This window comes from Phocoena sinus, chromosome 19 (genome assembly GCF_008692025.1).
Source record: "Phocoena sinus isolate mPhoSin1 chromosome 19, mPhoSin1.pri, whole genome shotgun sequence".
In the NCBI taxonomy this organism is placed as follows: domain Eukaryota; kingdom Metazoa; phylum Chordata; class Mammalia; order Artiodactyla; family Phocoenidae; genus Phocoena; species Phocoena sinus.
The window spans coordinates 58,887,095-58,912,385 of NC_045781.1; the positions used below are offsets into that span (position 1 = coordinate 58,887,095).

Sequence of the window (25,291 nt, forward strand, 5' to 3'; positions counted from 1 at the left end):
AATTAAAAACATGCTCATCTCTCCAATGCACGGTTGGCACGGCGACTTGCAGGGCCTTTCTGCACCTCAGTCCCACCAGAGCCACGGCAGTGGGCTGGCCCCCGGCTGGCCCCCGAGGGGGTGGGGGCAGTTGGAGAGGCTGCGGATGCCCGGTTGTGAGGGGGAGGTGGACACCAGAAGCCCCCTTCAGCCAAGGGTGCGGCCTGAGGGAAGAACCAGCGAGGGTGCCAAGTTCCACGGACGCCTTTATGCTACCCACGTGGAGGGGGAACCAGGGCCCCCGGCAAAGAGGCCCCCTTCCCACCACCCTCCCGTTCCTTCCCGAGACCCGTCGGCCCGTACTGGCGGGTGGCGTGTCTCTGCAGCCTGGTCACCCTTCCCGGACCAGCTGTGTCCCGGCCCTGGGGAGGGAGGCTGGCAGCAGGGGCAGGTGGTCCTGGCGGGGGTGGCCCCAGAGGAGCGGGGAGCGGCGCAGGCGGTCGGCGTCCTGCAGCGACGGGGGCAGTGCGCGGCCACGGCTCTCGGGCAGCAGCAGGACGCGCAGCAGGGCGAGGACGGCCAAGGACGGGAAGGCCACGTGTTGCAGAAAGAAGCCGTGCTGCCACGCGTGTCGGTGAGCAGGGCGGCCGCCTGGCCCAGGAACCCAGCTCCCAGCACCAGGCCCAGCCCGGCACCCCTGCAAGAGGGGGCGGTGGGACACGGCCCAGCGGGGCACCCAGCGCTCCTGGGGTGGATGGCCCTTAGCGGGCCCCAGGAAGACGCCTGCAGAATCTTGGGGGGAAGCTGCCCTGGATCGAGCGTTGTCCTTTCCATTAGGAAACAAAGTCGATTTTTGCCCTGGAATCCGACCCTGTCTGGGGGCTCTCACTTCCGACCACCCACCGCTCCACTCCTGAGCTGATATGCAGACCCTTCTGCGGCCATTGTCCCCCTCACCACCCAGGAAGAGACACCTGAACTCTGGTCCCGATGGCATGGACCTGGGGTGTGGGAAGCGCGGGGCGCACGGGCAGGGCCCTGGCCTCCAACCCTGCATCCTTCTGACCTGCTCACCGTGGGGAAGACCTCGGCTGAAAAGAGGCTGCTGAGGGTGGACACTGCCTGAGAGGCCAGGAGCCCCAGGACAGAGACGGGCAGCAGCATCCAGCCAGGCAGGTCTGGGGAGGAGGAGAGGCCCCACGCTGCCCACACTCTCGCCCTCCCCTCACCCGTGTCTCAGGGATCCAGGCCTCCCCAGCCTTCCACCTCTGCTCCTGCACTTGGGGTCGGGGGTTGCAGGCTGCCCCCCGGCCACACCAAGCCCTTATATTAAGCCCCTTCACGTAGAATCCTTTTGGCCCTCACCTCTTTGGGCCTCAGTTTCCCCGGGTGCACACTGGGGAGGTGGGTGGGCAGAGAACAGCAGCGTCATGCGAATGCCTCATGCCCTGTGCCTGCCTCTCCGGGATCCCCACGACCACTGGGCAAACCCCCAGCCACACATGACAACCCTGCCAGCCTGCAGGGCCCCACACTCACACTGGGCCCCTGCAAGGAGCAGCAGGGGTGCCAGGCCCAGGACCAAGGTGCCCAGCAGCAGGACTGGGCGGCGCCCCCAGAGGTCTGCTGTCAGGAGCTGGAAGACGGTGGCCGCTGCCTCCAGGCTGGCCTCCAGGAAGTAGGGCCAACAGAAGGCGGGGTCACGCGTGGCCAGGTTGCGCAGGAAGCTGGCTCTGATACCCCCGCCGATCAGCCTGGGAGGCACGGCAGAGCTGCAGGCTCAGTCAGAGCCGTGGACTCTCACCCCACGGGGAAGGCCAAGATTCCTCCCTCCCCTTCGCCCACCCACACCCTCCCCTCCTCACGAACTGAAGCCCAGGAGAAGTCCGTTTCTCCAGGCGACGCGGGTATGCCGGAGTTCCAGGACCGAGTGGGGCCGGGGCTGGGGCTCCCTGCACACAGCACGTCCGGCTCTGTGGCCCCGGGAACATAATGGGGCATGAAGGAGGGGATGACACCTCTCCTCCCTCCTCCAGCACCCAGGCCTCCCTTCTCCCTGGCTGGTCCATTACCCGTAGCCAGGGAGCTCTCCTCCTCCGAGCTGTCTTTGGGGTCCACACCGCTGGCTTCCGCAAAGTGCCACAAGATCTTCCTGGCTCGGGCCGGCTGCCCTGTGGCCAGCAGCCAGCAGGGAGACTCGGGGAACAGGGCTGGAGACCTGCGGGTTTGGGGTGAGGATGCCAGGGGACCTCCCGGTAGAGAAGGACCCAGTGGCGAAGCATAGTGCATGGCTCTGTGTCCCTGGGTCCCTGGCCCGTGCCCATCTTCCTGCTGCTGCATGGAGATCAGAGGGAAGCAACGCACGTGGCCTCCACAGTGGATGTGAAACCCTCTCACTCGCCCCCAAAACAGCAGCAGGAGTCCCGTGGCCAGGGCGCTCAGCCCCTGCAGAAGGCGCCAGTCCTCCAGGAGCAGGGCCAGGCCAGGCAGTGGCAGCATGCCCGCCACAGAGAAGAGGCCGCCCCCATGGAGAATGCCAGGTGGTGCGGGGCGTCACACAGCTCCAGGCCTGGGCAGACACAGACGGCCTGGGGCCCAGGCCTCTCGGGAGGGCTGCCCTGTCCAGGGCTGTGGTGATCAGTCGCTGGCCTGCCCAGGACCTGGACAGCTGAGGCACCCGGGCCTGCCCACAAAGAGCAGAGCCCACAGAGCAAACAGCTCCCCGCCCACCTTCTGGAGAAGGGCGCTCAACTGGAGCGCCAGAAAGGCACCCTCCAGCAGGTCAGAGGCCTAGCCTGAGTGGGCGCCCCCCAGAGCCCCCCACGGTACTCATGAGCCACATAGAGGGCTAGGGAGGCCCCTGCTGAGGCCCCCCCACGAAGCAGCTGCAAAACCAGCAGGGCGGGAAAGCCAGTGGCCAGGGCCTTGCTGGCCCCCAGGCCCGTGGCCAGCACCAGGGAGCCCACAAACACAGCCCGGCGGCCAAACCTAGTGGGCAGCAGGGGACACACGTGGATTTGGGTCAGGAGGGCTCAGGGGAGGGCTGCCAGGGCAGAAGGGCAGGGGCAGCGCCTCACCGGTCACTGCCTGGGCCCGGGAGGACACAGCCCAGCAACCAGCCCAGGAGGTAGTCCACCTGCTCCAGGGGCACCTTGCAGCCGTCCTCACACACGAGGTTCCACTGTAGGGGATACCAGTCACCTGTCAGCTAGCCAGGACCCCTACCCCCACTGGAGTTCCCAGAATGTCACGCTGGAAGGGACCCTAGGTACCCTGTTCTGATTCCTCCCTGGAGACCAGGGGAAACAGGTACAGAGAGACCCAGGGACTGACTTGCTCAGGGTCACACGGCGTGGCCTCCCGACCCTGGTGGTCTTCACGTGGAACTGGACAATTCCTGGTCTGAGCCCCCAGGGGGTAGAGGCCTGGGGTCCCCAGGACACCCGCATGGAGCCCCAAGTCTGGTTTCTCCTTTGCTCTGCACGGGGTTGCACCTGCCTTTCTCCGGCCATCACTCTGCTGCCAGCCTGGCCCCAGGGCCTCTCCTGCCCTTCCCCTGGCCTGTGCACCTCAAAAGCCACTCCCGGAACAGGCTGCAGGGCCACGCCCACCGGCTTTTCCCAGCCAAGGGCCCTTTTCCCGGGCTACTCTGTGTCTTCTCCTCAAGCTTGACACACCCTTTTGGGTCACACTACGTCAGAGTTTTTATTTTAAAATCCGACTGCTTGTGAAAGCTGGTGGGCGAGGATCCATCACTACACCAAACAGGTGGCCAGAAGGGGGAAGCCCAGCCGGTTCAGGGCCCCAGGTGGGCCTGGCAGGGATGTGGCAACCCTGTCCAAGCTTCCACCCGGGGCCCTTCCTCCCAGGGGCAGGGGGTGGGGCTGCGGGCAGAGGCTGCCAAGAGGAAGGCAGGGTGGGCTGGCCTAGCCAGAGGAGGGGGAGGGAGGCGCCGTTACCCTCTCCGCTCCTGGAGCCCTGGGATGTGTCCTTGGCGTCCCTGCCCCTAGGCCAGCCTGCACACACCTTACAGGTGGGAGGTCTGCTCTTCAAAAACGGAAGTGACCCAGTCACTCTCTTGATTCAAAGTCTTGGGAGCCCAGCCTGAACACCTGCATAGCCCAAAGCCACAGGTTGCTAGAATGTTCATGGCACCGAAGGGAACTCCAGGCCCTGCTGACCGCTGGGCACCTACCTGCTCAAACCTTCAGCTTACCGCCTCCCTCCCGGACTGCCTGCCCACCTTGGCAGCACCCAGCCTCGGACTCTGCCTTTAGGCCCGGCACCCTGCCTATGGACACCTGCTGCACCGTCAGACAGGAGGGTGCTGAGCCCCGCGCAATCGAAAGCCCCAGTACCACAGCCCCGCTCGATCAAGGGCCGAAGACCGAGGCGGGACTGGAGGAGGGGGAACAGAGGAAGGACGCTGAGGGCAGGGGGACGGAGGGAAGGGGAGACAGAGCAGGGAAGCAGAGGACGGGGCGGGGGACGGAGGGGCAGGTGCAGGAGACCTGGGTGACCGGGCTGCGCAGCAGGCCGGCGGCGGGCAGCGCGTAGCGCCAGCCGCGCGTGCAGGACCGCGTGCCGTTGGGGCGGACGCGGGGCGCGGGCTCGGGGTAGCTCAGCGGCAGGCAGGGGCCGGGGTCGGGCCGGCCGAAGCCGCCCGCCACGCGCAGCACGCGCGCCTCCAGCTCCGACCCAGGGCTCTGCACTCTGGTTGCCGGCGGGGCGAGAGAGAGAGAGAGAGAGAGAGAGAGAGAGAGAGAGAGAGAGAGAACCTGAGGGGCGGGGCCTGAGAGGGCGCGGCCCCATAGGGGCGGTGTCTCCGCTCTGGAGGCCGGCGGATCGGGACCTGGGCTGGGGCCGGAGAGCGGCGGTATCGGCTGGGTGGAGCCCTGGAAGGCAAAGCAGGCCGCCGGGCGGGGCGTGGGCCGAGGGGCGGGACGGATGGGCTGTGGCCTGGAGCGGGCTGGGGGCGGGGCCATCGAGGGCCGGGCAGGTGAGGGGCCTGGCCGTGGACGCGGGGGCGTGGTCAGCGAGACGTACTAGCACGGAGCGTGGCCTGGGGCCGCGGCCTTCTGGGCGCTTTGGAGCGCGCGAGGTCGGAGCGGCGTCGGAGCAGGAAGGAGGTCGGGCCAGGCCTGCGTAGCGCGGGCCACCACTGCTCTCCGGCGGCCGGCCGCGGCGCTGCAGCCAGGGAGGGAGCGCCTCCGGCCGTCCAGCTCGGACCGTCCAGCTCGAACCCTAACCCGTCCAGCTCCCTTCGTCCTCCGGGGACCGTCCTGCGTGGCCACCGGTCTGCAGCCCCGGCGGAGCGTGGTGGCCGGAAAGGAGAGGCCCCACTCGGTGCTGCGCGTCCTCAGAAGTTTGAGGGTTATCGTAGGGTTATTCGGCAAAACGAGCTTCCAAGTTACTTTATCCCGCGCTGGTCCTCCTGTGAGCTTGGCTCGGAATACGCTGCACTTCGGCTTAGCCGACACCGTCACCCTGGAGGGTCTCCATCCCAGGAACAAGGTAAGTCGCGTTTTTCACGTTTCGTTTTCGCAGGGAGGAAAGTTAAAATAGGTCCTATAGATTATGCTTAATTGTTTTTAATTGAAGAAGAATTCACATAACATGAAACTAACCATTTAAGGTACCACCACCACCTTTATCAAGTTCCAGTATATTATCACCACCACGGAAGAAAACCTGGTACCCATTAAGTAATGATTAAGCGATCACTCCCTAGCCCTCCTTCTTCAGCCACCTGGCAACCACCAGCCATACAACACGTGGCCTTTGAGATCTGGCTTCTTTTACTTAGAATAATGTTTTCAAGGTTCACCCACGTTGTAGCAGGTGTCAGGACTTCATTCTCTTTTATGGCTGAATAATGTTCCATTATATGTCACATTTTGCTTATCCATTCATCTGTTGATGGACGTTTAGGTTGCTTCCACTTCTTGCCTATTGTGACTTGTGTACAAGTGTTTGACTCCCTGTTTTCAGTTCTTTTGGGTGTACACCTAGGAGTGGAATTGCTGGGTCATGTGGTGAGTCTGTGTTTAATTTTTTGAGGACTCACCAAGCCGTTTTCCACAGTGGTTGCCTATTTTGCATTCCCACTAGCAATATATGAGGGTTCCAGTTTCTCCGCCTCCTCACCAACACCTGTTTTCTCTTAAAAAAACAAAAACAAAAACAAAAAACAGAACTAGCCCCATCCTGGTTGGTGTGAAATATCTCACTGAGGTGTTTGTTTTTTGCCACGTGGGAAGGCTTGTGGGATTACAGTTCCCCTAACAGGGATCGAACCCGGGCCCTAGCAGTTGAAAGTTTACTTAGGTTTTGATTTGCATTTTCCTAATGGCTAGTGATGTTGGGCATCTTTCCATGTGCTTGTTGGATGTATGTTTGTCTTTGGAGAAATCACTGTTGAAATCCTTTGCCCGTTTTTTACTTGGGTTGCATGCCTTTTTGTTGTTCAGTTGTAAGAATTCTTTACGTATGCTGGATACTAGACAGCATTAGATACATGATGTGCAAATATTTTCTCCCGTCCTGTAGGTTGTCTTTTCACTTTCTTGATTGTCCTTTGATGCACAAAAGTTTTTAACGCTGATGAGTTTCAATTAATTTTTTCTTTACGCTCATGCTTGTAGTGTCATATGTAAGAAGCCATTACCAAAGTCAAGATCATGAAGATTTACACCTGTGTTTCCTTCTAATCGTTTTATAGTTTCAGCTCTTAGATTTAAGGCTTTGATCCAATTTGAGGTTTTTTTTTTGTTTTTTTTTTTGCGGTACGCGGGCCTCTCACTGTCGTGGCCTCTGCCGTTGCGGAGCACAGGCTCTGGACGCGCAGGCTCAGCGGCCATGGCTCACGGGCCCAGCCGCTCCGCGGCACGCGGGATCCTCCCGGACCAGGGCACAAACCTGCGTCCCCCACATCGGCAGACGGACTCTCAACCGCTGCGCCACCAGGGAAGCCCCTTGAGTTAATTTTTATATGGTATGTGATAAGGGTTCAACTTCATTGTTTTGCATGTGGATATCCAGATTTCCCAGCACCATTTGTTGAAAGGCCTATTCTTTCTGCATTGAATTGTGTTGGCACCCTTGATGAAACCAGTTGTATGGTTAATATCTGGAGTCTCAATTTTATTCCAAGGATCCCTGTGTCTGACCTCATGCCAGAAGCATAATGTCTTGAGAACTGGAGCTGTGTAGTGTGTTTTGGAATTGAGAGGTGTGGGTCAAACAACTCTGTTCTTTTTAAGATTGTTTCGGCTATTTATTTTTCACTAGCAACTCCATATGAATTTTAGGATCACTTTTTCTATTTCTGCCAAAAAAGAATGTTGGGATTTTAGTAGGGCTTGTGTTGAATCTATAGAGTGCTTGGGGAATATTGCCATCTTAGCAATATTAAGTTTCACAGGGTGTCTTTCCATTTATTTAAGTCACCTTTAACGTCTTTCAGGAGGGTTTTGTGGTTTGGGGTATACAGATCTTGGACCTGATGGAATTTATTCCCAAGTATTTTATTATTTTTGATGCTGTTGTAAGTGAGGTTACCTTATAAATTTCCTTCTCAGATTGTTCATTGCTAGTGTATAGACGTACAAGTCGTTAAAAACTACTGGTCTGGTGTCCGACAATTCTGCTGGATTTCTGTATTAGGACTTTCTACACGTGACATCAAGTCATCTGCACATAGAGATAGTTTTACTTCTTCCTGTCTAATTCGAATGCCTTTTCTTTCTTTCTCTGACTAGAACTTTTACTATAACATGGAATAGAAGTGGTGAAAATGGACATCCTTGTCTTGTTCCAGATTTTAGAGGAAGAATTTTCAGTCTTTCATCACTGATTATTATATTAGCTTTGGGTATTTGGGATATTAGCTTGGGGCCTGCTGAGGTATTCTCCTTCTATTCCTTTTTTTTTTTTAAGATTTATTATTTATTTATTTTTATTAATTTTTGGTTGCGTCTGTTCTTAGTTGCGGCATGTGGGATATTCGTTGAGGCATGCGGGATCTTTCATTGCGGTGCGTGGGCTTCTCTCTAGTTGTGCTGTGCGGTTTTGTCTCCTCTAGTTGTGGCGCCTGGGCACCAGGGTGCGTGGGCTCCACAGTTTGTGGCACGCAGGCTCTCTAGTTGAGGCGCTCGAGCTCAGTAGTGGTGGCGCGCGGGCTTAGCTGACCCGCAGCATGTGGGATATTAGTTCCGTGACTAAGGATCGAACCTGCGTCCCCTGCATTGGAAGGCAGATTCTTCACCACTGGACCACCAGGGAAGTCCCTACTCCTGGTTTTAAAATGTTTTATCGTGAAATGATGCTGAATTTCATCGAATGCTTTTTCTGCATTAATTGAGATGATCACGTGGTATTTTTTCCCTTCCTTCTATTCATGTGGTGTATTACATTGATTGATTTTTGTGTGTGGAACCACCCTTCTCATTCCTCAGATAAATCCCGCATGATCATGGTGTATAATCATTTCAATGTGCTGCTGGATTCAGCATGCTAGTATTTCCTTTCTTTTTTTTTTTTTTTTTTTTTTTCGGTTCGCGGGCCTCTCACTGTTGTGGCCTCTCCCGTTGCGAAGCACAGGCTCCGGACGCGCAGGCTCAGTGGCCATGGCTCACGGGCCCAGCCGCTCCGCGGCATGTGGGATCTTCCCGGACCGGGGCACGAACCCGTGTCCCCTGCATCGGCAGGCGGACTCTCAACCACTGCGCCACCAGGGGAGCCCCTCCTTTCTTTTTTAAAAAATATTTTATTGATTTATAGCTGATTTACAATGTTGTGTTAGTTTTGGGTGTACAGCAGAGTGATTCAGTTATACGTATACACATATACACTCTTTTTCAAATTCTTTTCTCATAGAGATTATCACAGAATATTGAGTAGTGGTCCCTGTGCTATACAGTAGGTTCTTGTTGGTTATTTAATATACAGTAGTGTGTGTATGTTAACCCTAAGCTCCTGATTTATCCCCCCGCCCCGTTTCCCCTTTGGTAACCATAAATTTGTTTCCAATATCTGTAAGTCCATTTGTGTTTTGTAAATAAGTTCATTTGTATCATTTTTAAAAATTAGATTCCGCATACAAGTGATATTTGCTAGTATTTTCTTGAGGACATTTGCATCTATTCATAAGATACTGGTCTGTAGTTTTTTTCTTTGGTGTCTTTGTCTGACTTTGGAATCAGGATGATGCTATCCTCATAACTTAGGGCACGTCCAATAGGGCACACGTCCAATAACTTCAGAGGTGTTCCTTCCTCTTCTGCTTTTTTGCAAGAGTTTGGAGTGGATTAGTGTTAATTCCTTAATGTTTGGTGGAATTCAGCTGTGAAGCCATCTGTTCCTGGGCTTGCTTTCTTGGGATGTTTTTGATTACTGACTCAGTCTCTTTATTTCTTACAGATCTATTCTTATTTCTTCGTGGGTCAGTTTGGGTGATTTGTGTGTGTCTAGGTATTTGTCCATTTCATATAGGTTTTCTAATATACTGCCGTTGTTTATTGTAGAACCTTTCCTTATTTCTGCCAAACCCATAGTAATGTCCCCTTGTTCACTACTGATTATAGTAATTTGAGTCTTCTCTTTTTTCTTAGCCTCCATAAAGAATTGTCCACTTAACTGATCCTTTCAAAGAACCAGCTTGTTTTGCTGATTCTCTTATTTCGTGTATCTCCACTCCAATCTTTATCCTTTAAACTAAACCCAAAGCCTCACTTCTACTGCCTTTGGGTTTAGTTTTCTCTTCTCTTTCTTGTTCCTTAAGGTGTGAAGTTGGGTTATTGATTTCATTGCTTTTGTGTAGCAGGCATGTACATCTATAAGGTTCCCTTGGAGTACTGTATTCCCTGCATCCTATAAGTTTTTCATTTTCTATAGTTTCCAAGAATTTCCAAAATTTCCTTAGCGATTTCTTCTTTGACTCATTGGTTATTTAAGAGTGTGTTCTTTAATTTCCACGTGTTTGGAATTTTCCACTTTCCTTTCTGTTACTGATTTCTAACTGCATTCCGATGTGGTCAGAGAAGATCATTTGTGTTATTTCAGTCTTTTCAAATTTACTGGGACTTGTTTCATGGCCTAGTGAGTTATCTGTTCTTGAGAATGTTCCATGTACACATGAGAAGAATGTTTATTCTGCTGTTGTTGGGTGAAATGTTCTGTGTATGTCTGTTAGATCTAACTAGTTTATAGTGTTCAAGTCCTCCATTTCCTTACTGAATTTCTGTCCAGTTGTTCCATCCATTATGAAAGTGGGGAATTGATGTTTCCAACTATTGTTATAGAACTATCTATTTCTCCCTTCAGTTCTGTCAGTTTTTAGATCATACGTTTTGGGGCTCTGTAATTTGGTGTGTATATGTTTATGATTTTTATATCTCCTTGATGGAGATATATATATATATAATCTTAAAAAATCAATATATAATGTTTTTCATTGATTCTTGTAACAAATCAATATATAATGTCTTTCACTGATTCTTGTAACAATTTTTAAAATCAATATATAATGTCTTTTTAAAAATGAATATATAGGGCTTCCCTGGTGGCACAGTGGTTGAGAGTCCGCCTGCCGATGCAGGGGACACGGGTTCGTGCCCTGGTCCGGGAAGATCCCACATGCCGCGGAGCGGCTGGGCCCATGAGCCATGGCCGCCGAGCCTGCGCGTCCGGAGCCTGTGCTCCGCAACGGGAGAGGCCGCAACAGTGAGAGGCCCGCGTACCGCAAAAAAAAAAAAAAAAAAAAAAAATTCAATATATAATGTCTTTCATTGATTCTTGTAACAATTTTTAAGTTACATTCTGTTTTGTCTGATAATAGTATAGCCACCCCAGCTCTCTTTTGGATTTACTTCTACATTTATTTGTTTTATGTATGTCTTCTGTGTGTGTGATTCTTTGTTGTTGTTGTTCCTTAGTTCTTCCATTACTGTCTGCTTTTGTATTTAGTTAATTTTTTTAAGTATACCATCTTGATTCCATTTTCTTTTTCCATATGCTTTTTAGTTATTTGTTTGTGGTTACCTTGGGGATTACAGTTAACATCTTATGACAACCTAGGTTAAACTTATTTAAATAATGCCATTTAAAAATACCATTTTTGTATTATATAAATAATACCAATTAGTTTCAATAATATACAAATACCCTGCTCCTGTATATCTCTGTCCCTCCTTTATTTTTTAAATTATTTTTTAATTAATTAATTTATTTGTTTATTTTTGGCTGTGTTGGGTCTTTGTTGCTGTGTGCGGTCTTTCCTCTAGTTTCAGCGAGCAGGGGCTACTGTTCTTTGCGGTGCCTGGGCTTCTCATTTTCGTGGCTTCTCTTGTTGCAGAACACGGGCTCTAGGTGCATGGGCTTCAGTAGTTGTGGCACGCAGGCTTTAGTAGTTGTGGCTCGCGGGCTCTAGAGCGCAGGCTTAGTAGTTGTGGTGCACGGGCTTAGTTGCTCCACGGCGTGTGGGATCTTCCTGGGCCAGGGATTGAACCCGTGTCCCCTGCATTGGCAGACGGATTCTTAACCACTGCGCCACCAGGGAGGCCCCTCTGTCCCTCCTTTAGATTGTTATTTTCACAGATTACATCTTTATATATTGTGTTCAAAGATTTATAATGATTACTGTGTGCATTTATTAAATAATATTAGAAAAAGTGGAGTCATAAACCAAAGTTCAATAATAGTGGCTTTTATGCTTACCTATGTATTTACCTTTACTATTTGCTATGGACTGAATTGTGTCCCCCAGAATTCATGTGTTGAAGCCCCAACCCGCAATGGGATGGTATTTGGAGACGGAGCCTTTGGGGGTGACTAGGTATTGAGGGTAGAGCTCTCAGGATGTGATTAGTGCTCTTAATAAGAAGAGACACGAGAGAGATCTCTTTCTCTCGCTCCACCATGTGAGGACACAACAAGAAATTGGCCTTTTGCAAGCCTGGACGAGGACCCTCACCGATCTGCCGGCACTTTGTTCTCAGGCTTCCCAGCCTCCAGAACTGAGAGGAGTAAGTGTTGTTTAAGCCCCTCAGCCTGTGATAAAATGTTGCGGCATCCAAGTTGACTGAGACACTGGTGTTCCTTATCTTACTTATGGCTTTGAATCACAGTCTAGCATCCTTTCATTTCACCGTTAAGGACTCCTTTAACATTTCTGTAGAGCAGGTCTGGTGGCAGTGAACTATTCCAGCTTTTGTTTCTCTTTCATTCTTTTTTTTTTTTGGTTTATTGGTATATTTTTTGTTGAAGTATAGTTGACTTACAGTGTTGTGTTAATTTCTGCTGTACGGCAAAGCGATTCAGTTTTATATATATATATATATATATATATGTATATACACATACACACATTTTTAAATATTCTTTTGCCCTGTGATTTATCACAGGATATTGAGTGTAGTTCTCTGTGCTATACAGTAGGACCATGTTGTTTATCTATTCCATATATAAAAGCTTACATCTGCTCACCCCAACCTCCCACTCCATCCCTCCCCTAAACCCCTCCCCTTTGGCAAACACCAGTCTGTTCTCTGTGTCCGTGATTCTTTCTGTTTCGTAGATAGGTTCATTTGTGTCATATTTTAGATTCCATATATAAGTGATATCATACGGTGTTTGTCTTTCTCTTTCCGACTTACCTCACTTAGTATGATAATCTTTAGTTGCATCCATGTTGCTGCAAATGGCATTATTTTGTTGCTTTTTTACAGCTGAGTAATATTCCATTGTATCTATGTACCACATCTTCTGTTCATCTGTCGGTGGACCTTTTGGTTGTTTCTGTGTCTTGGCTATTGTAACTAGTGCTGCAGTGAACGTTGGGGTGCATGTATATTTTCAAATTATAGTTTTCTCTGGATATATGGCCAGGAGTGGGATTGCTGGATCATATGGTAATTCTATTTTTAGTTTTGTGAGGAACCTCCGTACTGTTCTCCACAGTGGCTGCACCAACTTAACATTCCCACCAACAGTGTAGGAGGATTCACTTTCCTCCACACCGTCTCCAGCATTTGTTGTTTGTAGACTTTTTAATGATGGCCATTCTGACTGGTGTGAGGTGGTACCTCGTAGTTTTGATTTGCATTTTTGTTATCATTAGCAATGTTGAGCATCTTTTCACGTGCCTGTTGGCCATCTGTATTTCTTCTTTGGAGAAATGTCTATTTAGGTCTTCTGCCCATTTTTCAATTGGGCTGTTTTGTTGTTGTTGTTGGGTTGTATGAGCTGTTTGTATCTTTTGTAAATGAAGCCCTTGGCGGTCACATCATTTGTAAAAATTTTCACACATTCTGTAGGTGGTTTTTTTTGTTTTATTTATGGTTTCCTTTGCTGTACAAAAGCTTGTAAGTTTGTAGGGTCTCATTTGTTTATTTTTGTTTTTATTTCTATTGCCTCGGGAGACTGACTTAAGAAAACATTGGTACCATTTATGTCGGAGAACGTTTTGCCTGTGATCTCTTCTAGGAGCTTTGTGGTGTTAGGTCTTATGTTGAAGTCTTTAAGCCATTTCGAGTTCATTTTTGTGCGTGGTGTGAGGGTGTGTTCTAACTTCATTGATTTACACGCAGCTCTCCAACTTTCCCAACACCACTTGCCGAAGAGCCTGTCTTTTTCCCATTGCATATTCTTGCCTCTTTTGTCAAAGATTAATTGACTGTAGGTGTGTAGGTTTATTTCTGGGCTCTCTATTCTGTTCCCTTGACCCATATATCTGTTTTTGTGCCAATACCATGCTGTTTTGATTACTGTAGCTTTGTAGTATTGTCTGAAGTCTGGGAGGGTTCTACCTCCTGCTTTGTTCTTTTCTTTCAGGATTGCTTTGGCAATTCTGGGACTTTTATAGTTGCATGTGAATTTTAGGATTACCTGTTCTAGTTCTGTGAAACATGTCATGGGTAATTTGATAGGGATCACATTAAATCTGTAGATTGCTTTGGGTAGTATGGCCATTTTAAGAATATTAATTCTTCCAGTCCAAGAGCATGGGATATCTTTCCATTTCTTTGAATCATCTTCAATTTCTTTTATTAATGTTTCATAGTTCTCAGTATATAAGTTTTTCACCTCCTTGGTCAGGTTTATTCCTAAGTATTTTGGTTTTGGAGGTGCTATTTTTAAAATAAATTTATTTTATTTATTTATTTTTGGCTGCCCTGGGTCTTTGTTGCTGCGCGCGGGCTTTCTCTAGTTGCAGTGAGCGGGGGCTACTCTTCATTGTGTTGCAAGTGCTTCTCATTGTGGTGGTTTCTCTTGTTGTGGAGCATGGGCTCTAGGTGCATGGACTTCAGTAGTTGTGGCACAAGGGCTCGGTAGTTGTGGCTCACAGGCTTAGTTGCTCTGTGGCATGTGGGATCTTCCCAGGCCAGGGATCAAACCAGTGTACCCTGCATTGGCAGGCGGATTCTTAACCACTGCACCACCGGGGAAGTCTCTGGGGGTGAGATTTTAAATGTTTTTTTTTTTTTTTACATTCCCTTTCTGATATTTTATTGTTGGTGTAAAGAAATGCAACCAGGGCATCCCTGGTGGCGCAGTGGTTGAGAGTCCGCCTGCCGATGCAGGGGACACGGGTTCGTGTCCCGGTCCGGGAAGAGCCCACGTGCCGCGGAGCGGCTGGGCCCCGTGAGCCATGGCCGCTGAGCCTGCGCGTCCAGAGCCTATGCTCCTCAACGGGAGAGGCCACAACAGTGAGAGGCCTGCGTAATGCAAAAAAAAAAAAAAAAAAAAAAAGAAATGCAACCAATTTCTGTATGTAATCTTGTATCCTAGTACCTTGCTGAATTCATTTATTAGTTCTGGTAGTTTTTGTGTGGAGTCTGAAGGGTTTTCTATATATAGTGTCCTATCACCTGCATATAATGACAATTTTACCTCTTCCTTTCCAATTTGAATATCTTCTGTTTCTTTTCTTATCTCATAACTGTGGCTAGGATTTCCAATACTATGTTGAATAGAAGAGGTGAGAGTGGGCATCCTTGTCTTGTTCCAGATTTTTGCAGGAAGGTTTTCAGCTTTTCACCATTGAGTATTATATTGGCTGTGGGTGGGACTTCCCTGGCGGTCCAGTGGTTAAGACTCTGCACTTCCAAGGCAGGGGGCATAGGCTCGATCCCTGACCGGGGAACTAAGATCCCACATGCTGCCTGGCGCAGCCAAAAAAAAAGAAAGTCATGATACATTGGTTGTGGGTTTGTCGTGAAGAGCTTTTATTATGTTATGTTCCTTTTTTACCCACTTTAGTGAGAGTTTTCATCATGAATGGATGCTGAATTTTGTCAAATGCTTTTTCTGCATCTATTGAGATGATCGTGTGGTTTTTGTCTTTTCTTTTATTTATGTGGTGTATCACATTGATTTGCACATGCTGAACCATCCTTGTGAACTTGCGATGAATCCCACTTGTTCTAGGTGTATCTGTTTTTATGTGTTGCTGGATTTGGTTTGCTAATACTTTGTTGAGAATTTTTGCATCTATATTCATCAGAGATATTGCCCTGTAATTTTCTTTTTTGGTGGTGTCTTTGTCTGGTTTTGGTATCAGGGTGATGGTGGCTTCATAGTATGTCTTTGGTAATGTTCCCTTCTCTTCCATTTCTTTTGGAAGACCTGGAGAAGGATCAGTAGAAGTTCTTTTTTATATATTTAGTAGAATTCACCTGGGGAGCCATCTGGTCCTGGACTTGTGTTTGTAGGGAGTTTTTAATTCTGATTTTTATTTATTTTGTTTATTTGGTTGCACCGGGTCTAAGTTGTGGCACATGGGCTCCTTGGTTGCAGCACATGGGCTCCTTAGTTGTGGCAGGGAGGCTCCTTAGTTGTGGCAGGGAGGCTCCTTAGTTGCAGCTCAAGGGCTCCTTAGTTGCAGCTCTTCAGCTCCTTAGTTGCAGCACACGGGCTCTCTAGTTGTGGCATGTGAACTCTTAGTTGCAGCATGCATGTGAGCTGTAGTTCCTGGACCAGGAATTGAACCCAGACCCCCTGCATTGGGAGTGTGGAGTCTTAACCACTGCACCACCAGGAAAGTCCCTGTAGGGAGTTTTTTAAAATTACAGATTCTAGGGAATTCCCTAGTGGTCCAGTGGTTAGGATTCCATGCATCCACCACAGGGGGCATGGGTTCCGTCCCTGGTTGGGGAACTAAGATCCTGTATGCTGCATGGTGAGGCCAATAAAGAAAGAAAGAAAGAAAGGGAAGAAAATTACAGATTCTGTTTCTCTTTTAGTGATCAGTCTGTTCACATTCTCTGTTTCTTCTTGATGCAATTTTGGTGGGCTGTATGTTTCTAGAAACTCGTCCATTTTTTCTAGGTTGTCAAATTTGTTGGCATATAATTGTTCATAGTATTCCCTTATGGTTTTTTGTGTTTCTGCAGTATCAGTTATGTTTCCTTTTTCATTTCTTATTTTGTTTATTTGGGTTCTCTCTCTTTTCTTTTTGGTGAGCCTGGCCAGAGGTTTGTCAATCTTGTTTATCCTCACAAAGAACCAGCTCTTGATTTTTTTGATTTTTTTTTCTGTTGTTTTTTAAATCTCTATTTTATTTATTTCCTCTCTGATCTTTATTATTTCCTTTCTTCTGCTAAATTTAGGTATGTTTGTTCTTCTGTTTCTAATTCTTTTAAGTGGTAGGTTAGGTTATTTGAGTTTTCTTGTTTTTTGAGGAAGGCTTGTATTGCTATGAACTTCCCTCTAAGAACTGCGTTTGCTGCATCCTACAGATTTTGTATGGTTGTGTTTTCATTGTCATTTGTCTCAAGATATTTTTTAATTTCCTCTTTGATTTCATCATTGACCTGTTGGTTTTTTAGTAACATGTTTTTTAACCTCCATGTAATCATTATTTTCTCATTTCTTTTTCTGTGGTTAATTTCTAGTTTCATGATGTTGTGGTCAGAAAAAATGATTCTGATAATTTCCATAGTCTTAAATTTGTTGAGGCTTGATTTGTACCCTAGTGTGTGGTAATGTTCTATATGCATTTGAAAAAAATATGTATTCTAGTTTTTTTGGATGTAATGTCAGTTAAGTGTAACTGCTCTCTTGTATCATTGGGGATCTCTGTTGCCTTATTGGTTCTTTATCTAGAGGCCCTGAGTGAGGTGTTAAAGTCTCCTACTACTACTATTACTTTATTCCTGTCAATTCCTGTCTTTATGTCTGATATTTGTTTTATGTATTTGAGTGCTCCTATATAAGGAGCATATATGTTGACGAGTGTAATAGCCTCTCCTTGTGTTCATCCTTTATTAGTATATAGCGTCCTTCTTTATTTTCCTTTATGGCTTTTGTTTTGAAGTCTATTTTGTCTGATATGAGTATTGCGACCCCCACTTTCTCGTCATTTGTTTGCATGAAATATCCTTTTCCATCCCCTCACTTTCACTCTGTGTGTGTCCTTTGCCCTAAAGTGGGTCTCCTGTAGGCAACACATTGTAGGCTCTTGTTTTGTTTTGTTTTTATCCAATCTGCCACTCTGTGTCTTTTGATTTGTCATGTAGTCCATTGACATTTAAGGAGATTATTGACAGATATGTATTTATTGCCATTTTAAACCTTGTTTTCCCATTGATTTTATATTTCGTGTTTGTCTCTTTCTTTTTGTGATTTGATGATTTTCTTTTGTATTATACTTGTGCTCTCTTCTTTTTGGTTTTTCTGAATCTATTGCATGTTTTTGATTTGTGGTTACCTTGTTTTTCAAGTATGGTAACCCCTTCCTATATCTACTTGCCTTAGACGGGTAGCCATGATTCTGACCAGGGTTCTTAGCCTGCTTAACCAATAGAAATTGACGTGAGGCTAGACAAGAAAGTCAGCAAGGCTTTACTGGGGCCCTGCACCGGCTGCAGGGGGGAGTGAGAACAAGTAACAGGTTCCCTTTCTCACTCCCTAAGGGGGGTGCGAGCCGGTTCCTTATATGGGGTGAGGGCAGGGGTGTGTCCAGGGGTCGGGCTGGAGGGGTGGCTTAGGTGATTTGCCCACTTCTTTGTGGTGTTGAGTGCAGGGGGGCATGCATAGTACCAGGCTTTTTTTGCTCCTGACACCCAGTTTTGCTCCCGGCTCTTCAGAAATGGCAGTTGGGGTTGGGTTTTTTTGTCTTTTATATCTTTTGGGTCCAGAATTCGCCCCAACTGCACATGCATGCAGTTATTTTTAGTCCCATATAGTTTCTTTGTATTCTGTAGCTTGAGGAGAGGTATGTCTAGGTGCAAGCACTGCAGCAAAGGGTCCCAGGTCCCAGACCTGTCTCATTCCTCCCAAGAGACTCTACACCCTTATTCTTTTTTTTTTGTTTTTTGTGGTATGCAGGCCTCTCACTGTTGTGGCCTCTCCCGTTGAGCAGCACAGGCTCCGGACGCACAGGCTCGGCGGCCATGGCTCAGGGGCCCAGCCGCTCCGCGGCATGTGGGATCTTCCCGGACCGGGGCACGAACCCGTGTCCCCTGCATCGGCAGGCGGACTCTCAACCACTGCGCCACCAGGGAAGCCCATACACCCTTATTCTTAAGGAGTAAGGGCCTGAATGTCTCTTCTTCTAAATTTCTTCCTGCTGGACAGGGGCCACAGAGCGTAGCCTACCCTAGAGGTGTCAAAGTCCCTCGCTGAATGTCCCAAGGACCTGTAGGGACCTAGGCCACCCTCTGCTGGAATGGGCTGAATTCCTTGAGCCATCGTGAGCCTCACTTGAAACTGTTGGAGCCTAGAAGACACAAACTTAACCAGAAGGTTAAACAAACAAGGGCTTAAAAGGAGAACAGTAGCCATTAAAGGGCCTGGAAAGGGTAGGACCCAGGTTAACTTCGGGAGGGCTTCCTTAAGTGTTGACCAGACAGCGGTGATGGTGCCCCTGCCAAGAAGCCATTCTGCTTGGGTATGTATTTTTGTTAATCTCGGGATTAAAGTTTAACATGTTTCTCTATTTATAGAATGGAAGGTCTGGACCTGTTGGTCCCAGGTCTCCTTCCTGGGCTGCAAAGTCTTAGTCACAGTTTTACAACAGTAGGGAAGACAGTAGAGCACTAGATGAGATATAGCATAAATCAGCATGACTGAAAGGGGTTATGAGAAAATGAAAACCTCCTACTGGAAAGCTTTTTATACCTCGTGGGATCCAAGAGAACAATCTAGAGAACCAGTTTTCAGTTTCCCCGCCCATATTAAATAGCGAGGATTGTTGGTTAACTGTCTGCTGAAGACACGTGGCTTGTTGTCGAATTTTCTCAGCGTTGGTTTCTACCTGGGAAGAGGTGTTGACATATGTGCCACAAGAAGTACTGCGAATGGGGACTGCCCTGGTGGTGCAGTGGTTAAAAATCCACCTGCCAGTGCAGGGGACACGGGTTTGAGGCCTGGTCCGGGAAGATCCCACATGCTGTGGAGCAACTAAGCCCGTGTGCCACAACTACTAAGCCTGCGCTCTAGGGCCCGCGAGCCACAACTACTGAAGCTCGCGCACCACAACTACTGAGCCCGCGCGCCTAGAGCCCGTGTTCCACAACAGAAGCCACCGCAATGAGAAGCCCGCGCACCGCAACGAAGAGTAGCCTCTGCTAGACACAACTAGAGAAAGCCCGCGTGCAGCAACGAAGACTCATAGCAGCCAAAATTAATTAATTAAAAATAAATAAAAGAAGTATTGGGAGTGGCGCAAACCCCTCCTTGTTCTGCTAATAGATAATGCAGGGCCAGTCGGTTGTCGAGTACCACCTTGGCCAAGGAATCTAGAGACTCCTGTTGTAAAGTAGTAAGAGATTTAGCAGTCTCATTGGCTAGGGTGGTGAGGGTGTGAGACAAGTTCCAAAGGACATGTTGGTGGGCAGCCACCCCCCCCCCCATGGTAGCAATGTGTACCCGAAGAAATAGGTATCTCCATCTGGGATGTTTCCGGGTAAAAATGTCGAGTTAATTGGGTGCACAGTTTTAATGAACTAGCCCAATGCTTGGGCTCCTTTAAGGAAAGAATCAAGAAAGGGAAGGGGTAATTAAAGTTCCCAGCATACGTTGCGTGGGTGTGGAATAATCGTGTTAGGCGCTTAGTAGCCCACAGTTGTTTGTCTACCTGGCACACAAAAACGTGTCCTGGCGGGGCACAGTAGACCAGCGGGCCCAAGGTTTTAAGTCCCAGCCATCTAACCCTATTGTGGCAATACGCTCCCGCATACACCCCACACGGTCCATCCGTGTCCGGTGTGTCCGTGTCCCCTCCCTCCTTCAGGGAGCGCGTTGGGGTTTGAGCGCAAATGGAGCTCCGGCTTGGGAGGGGCCGCAGTAACATGTCGGGGTGCTGTAATGCCAGTTCTTCATCCCCACATTTTGATTTCATACTTCCCTTCTCTTGCTAAGGGAAGAGTTAAGCAAGAGATAGTAGAATTTTCTTCAGCAGGGAAGAGAACAATTCTGACTGTGTACATTACCGCACCGACTCTTGGGTTTTCAGTGGAAAACCATTTTCCCTCAGGAACTTGGCTAAAATCTTTTACAGGATGGACAGAGGGGTCTCTGTGGTCAATGACAGACTTAGCTCGAGGCAAGCAAACCCAGCGAGTGGAAGAAGTGCGAGTCTGAGCAGTGCGAACCAGGGGATCATCCGTCCGTCCTGCAGATGAGGGAGAGAAGCAGGGAAGGCGAGAGTAGCTAATAGCTTCATAGTTGCACCAATCAGAGGTCTGATCTTCAGAGATAACCAGACAGCAGGTAGCAAAACAGTGTTAAGAGAAATGCTATAGTGACTTAAAACCCAGGGGTAAGTGTGGGGCGCTGAGGTTTTAAGGTGACTCACATTAAACCACCCAGCATGGACAAAGAAGTTGCCTCTGGGGTATGGGTGCCGGACTGTAGTGACACTCGTGGAAACTTCCGAGAGCAAGGAGGACAGTAATTACCCAAACCCGCCAGAGCCTGTTAATTCTTTTGTGAGTGGGCTGGAGTATTGGCAGGCAGAAAAGAAAATAGTGCTTATGGGCGCCCAGCCTTGGGTTTGTGAGGTTTCTTTGTCCTTTTTCCCGAAGAAGAGCTTCAGGCCTTGAAGAGCTTCACTTGTCTACCTGGGTTTTTCAAGTTGCCCAGGGTCCTCTGTGTCTTGTGAGGACGCAGAGTGGGGGCAGGTTGGTAGGGACAGCTGGGACGTGTGCCTTTGGGTTCCTGGGACATACTGGTGGAGACAGGTTTAGGCCTGGACACGTGTACCCAGCTTGTGAGTCCCTGGAGTTTAGGTGCTCCAGGGTGCTCAGCAGACTTGGTAAGGGCCCCTCCATTTCGGGAGCAGCTGGTCGCCAGGGGACTCGTCTTTCCAGCTCTTGAAGCGCACCCAGTCCCCAGGTTTACAGTGGAGTGACTGGGGTTGTTACCTGGGCAGGCCTGGACTCTTGCCACGTTCCTGTATAGCCCTCGGGATTAGGCCTAGGTTCGTAATGTATTCACGACGGGCTTGGGTTTCCAGGTCAGTCAGCACGTCCAGAGTGAGAAATGGCCTTCCGTATGTCATTTCGAAGGGATTCAACTTAGTAGTTGTTTCAGGGGCTGCCCTGACGCTTAAGAGATCTATTGGCAGCAGACGATAACTACTCACGTTTCCTGACAGTTTGCTCAAGGTTTTCTTTAGGGTGTGACTGGCCTGGTCCGTTTTTCCTGAGGACTGAGGTCTCCAGGACGAATGGAAGTGGTATTTAATTCCTAAAGCCTGCAGGAACTGTTGAGTGACCTTTGCTACAAGTGAAGGTCCATCGTCGCTCTGGAGATGGCGGGGCAACCTGAACCTTTGAATAATTTCTTTTGAAAGCACCTTAGCCACTTCAGTCGCCTTTTCTGTCCTAGTGGGAAAGCCCTCTATCCATCCAGTGAAAGTATTTACAAAGGCTAGTAAGTATTTGAAGCCCTGGAAAGAGGGCATCTGAGTGATATCTACTTGCCAGTCCTCTCCTGGGTAAGTCCCACGTCACTGGACTGGGCTAGCAAGAAGGGGAGGCTTGAGGTTGCCCCCTGCATTTTGGGTGTCACAAAGGGCACAGGCTTGAGTAACTCTTGTAATTGTCTCTGGGAGCCGTTTTCCTGTAAAAAGCTGGAAAACGATTGTAGACATTGCATCCCTCCCCAGATAGTAGAGAATCATGTAGCCCTTAATAATTTTTCCATTGGTCAGAGATGACTTATGAGCAGTTTCGGGTCTATGTGCCACCAGCCATCTGTTCCCTTAGTTCCCCCTCTGTTTCGTGCCCAGATTCTCTTTGGAAGTCGAGTACCTGGGCGTAACGTTAGAAGAGGTAGGTATGCGACTATGCCGTTTCTTCTGGGTGGGGCGTCAGGGCCGCTCTTTGCCTCCCGGTCTGCCCTGTTGTCCCCTCAGGGTAATTTGAGAATCTTCCTTTTGGCCCCACGGCAGTGGATGAGTGCTACTAGTTTTGGTCTCTGAACCACTTCTGTGATGTGTGAAATCTCAGCCATGTTTTACAGGGGAATTCACTGCATTCGAAAGTCCTCTTTCTTTCCAGATGGCCGCGTGGGCGTGTAAAATCAGGAAGGCGTATTTGACGTCTGTATATGTTTATACTTTTTCCTTCCCCCAAGCTCAAGGCTCAGGCTAGGGCTGTTAGTCGAGGTCTCTGGGCTCAAGTGTTAGGTGGCAAAGGTTTTCTTCTGTGGCACCATGAGTGCTCACGACAGCGCACCGCCCTCCTGCCTCCATCTTTAAGACACTACTGCTGTCAGTTACCATTCTTCCTCAGGGCTTTCTGTAGCCTGGTCTGTCAGGTCAGGCCTACAGGCATGAACCTGGTCGAGGGTTTCACGGCGGGAACGTGTTAGTTCTGGGCCTTCAGCAGGCATCCGTGTAGCCGGGTTGAGGGCGCAGCTGGTTTTGAGGGTTACCTCTGCGGAGTCAAGGAGTAAAGCCTGGTACTTAGTAAGGCGGCCTCCAGTTAGCCAGTGGTGGCCTTTTATCTGCAGAATCCCTTGCACTTGTTAAGGGCTCTGGACTTCCAGTGGCTGTCCAAAGGTGAGCTTGTCAACTTCTTCCACTAATAAAGCAGGGGCAGCTACCCTCCCCCAGAGGCAGCCAGGCCAGCCTCGGGCCACGGAGTCTGGTGGTTTGGAAAAATAGCCTATAGGCGGAGAAACTTCTCTTAGCTTTGTCCAAGGACCCCCAGAGTCGTCCCCTGCTTTTCAGCTACGTACAAGATAAATGGTTTTATTTTCAACTGGGGAGACCAGGGCAGGATCACTGGTGAGGGCCTGTCTGATATTATTAAAAGCCCTTTCTTGTTCCCCTGTCCAAAGTATTGGTTCTGTATCTGGGCCTTTAGTGGCTTCATACAGGGGCTTAGCCATTAGCCTGAATTCTGCAAAATCTGGCCATGCCTAAGAAAGTAGGAAGATTTTTTTTTTTTTTTTTGTCTTTGGGGTGCTCAGACCTAAGGTAGCTTGTTTTCTATCTGGAGATAACTGTCTACTTCCGGCGTTTCTGATATATCCCAGGTATTTAACCTGTTCCTTTGAGATTAGTGCCTCTTTCTGGGAGTCCCTGTAGCCCTGGGCCCCAAGGAAATTAAGGGCTTCAATGGTATTTTGATCTGAGGGCTCCATGGTGGGACTACGTATTAATATATCATCCCCATACTGTAGAATGGCCCCCTTTTTTTAGGTGTATTTCCCTTAGTTCTTTTTCTAGGGCCTGGGAGAACAAGTGTGGGCTGTCCCGAAACCCCCCAGGCAGTACTCTCCAGGTACATTGTTGCATTTGGCCTGAGTGGGAATTAGTTCACTTCAAGGCCGACAGGTACTGAGATGAGGGATGAACTGGGATACAAAAGAAGGCATCCTTGAGGTCAAGCCCAGTAGACCATTTGGCATCTCCAGGAACCTGGCCATGAGGAGATGTGTGGGGACTGCCTCGGTTACTGATCTAAGGTCTGTACCGTTCGATATTCCCCATTTGGTTTAACAACCGCATGAAGGCTGACAGGGCACTTAGAGGCCACGTTTGAAGCATTTATGAGGGGCTGCAAACGTTTCCTTGCTCCCAGCTTTATGGCGTGCCGTCTCTTGTTAGGATAAGTGACTTTTGGCTTAAGGCTGATTTTCACAGGTTGGGCACGTGCAGCCTTCCCAGGGATTCCTTTGTCCCAAACTGCAGGGTTTACTGCATGTAGAATACGGTTGGGAATAGGCCCTTGTTCTTCCGGCTGATTTGTTTTAGAGTCAAGAAAAGGGGCTGCTTGGGGCCCCCTAACTGTAATACGGCCCTGAGGGAGCCCTGAAGGTCTCTCCCCAGTAGTGGGGTAAGACACTCAGGCACAACTGAAAAGCCACGTGAGATCAAACCCTGTTCAAATTGAGAAGCGAGAGGCCCAGTGAAGAAGCGGGTGTGAGGCTTTCCACTGACACCAGTCACTGCGCAGCTTTTGGAGGAAGGAGGTCCAGGGTGAGAGATCAGGACAGAGTAAGTGGCTCCTGTATCAATTAAAAAATTGATTTTCTTACCTGGCTCCTTGATGGAGATAGACATCTTGTTGCGGGAGCCGCCGGAATCCCCAGGCCTCCTCAGTCGTCCAGCATGGCCGTCTCGGGGGCGGGAGCCCCCCTTCCCCTTCGGGACTGGGGGCAGTCCCACTTCCAATGACGTGTTCGTTTGCAGACCGGGCATGGACCAGGGGGTTCTTTTTGGCACTTTTGGGCCCAGTGGCTGGTTGACTTGCACCTGAAGCATTCCCCCTTGCTGGTTTGTACCTCTGGGCGGGTGGTGAAGCTTCCTTGGCCCCCTTGGGTTGTCCCGAGGTCGCAAGGCGTGGCCGACAGCTGTGGCCATCAGTTCAGCTTGAGCGCTGGCCTGTTTTCACGTCGTGTTCTCTCTTCCTCCTCAGCTTGACCTCGATTATTAAATACCCCAAAGGCCACCTCTAGGGTTTAGGACATAGGTGTTGGTGGGCCTAATTGTAATTTGGGGGGTTTCCGCCTACTATCAGGGGCGGATTCGCTGATAAAATGTTGCCCCAGAAGGGGTTTACCCTTGGCAGTGGAGGGATCAATGTTAGTAGATTTTCTAAAAGCCTCCACAAGCCGTCCCTGAAAGAGAGGGCTGGGTGTTCCTTTTCTTCCTGAGTCACTCCTTTAAGCTTTTCATAGTTAACTGGCTTTGTGATGCACTTTTTCATCCCTTCTGCTATATACTGGATCATGTGCTTCCTGGCTTCTGCTCCCTCACGGGAATTATAATTTCAGCGGGGCTCCTGATTTGGGACTGTGTCTCCACCCATAACAAAATGTTCAGGTTGGTCCCTGGCAAGCTGGTCAGCGGGTCCCT

At 49.2% G+C, this 25,291-nt stretch overlaps 1 protein-coding gene across 1 annotated transcript; it reads right to left on the reverse strand.

Moving 5' to 3' along the window:
* Positions 1 to 370: 370 nt before the first annotated feature.
* On the reverse strand, positions 371 to 24,796 carry SLC22A31 (solute carrier family 22 member 31). Its single transcript, XM_032614848.1, is given in 13 exon segments — positions 371 to 600; positions 603 to 676; positions 1,046 to 1,157; positions 1,519 to 1,733; positions 1,849 to 1,950; positions 2,052 to 2,197; positions 2,381 to 2,424; positions 2,804 to 2,967; positions 3,057 to 3,160; positions 4,491 to 4,692; positions 4,758 to 4,836; positions 5,026 to 5,166; positions 24,472 to 24,796. Coding segments are annotated over 13 exon segments (1,938 nt in total).
* Between the last annotated feature and the right edge of the window lie 495 nt (positions 24,797 to 25,291).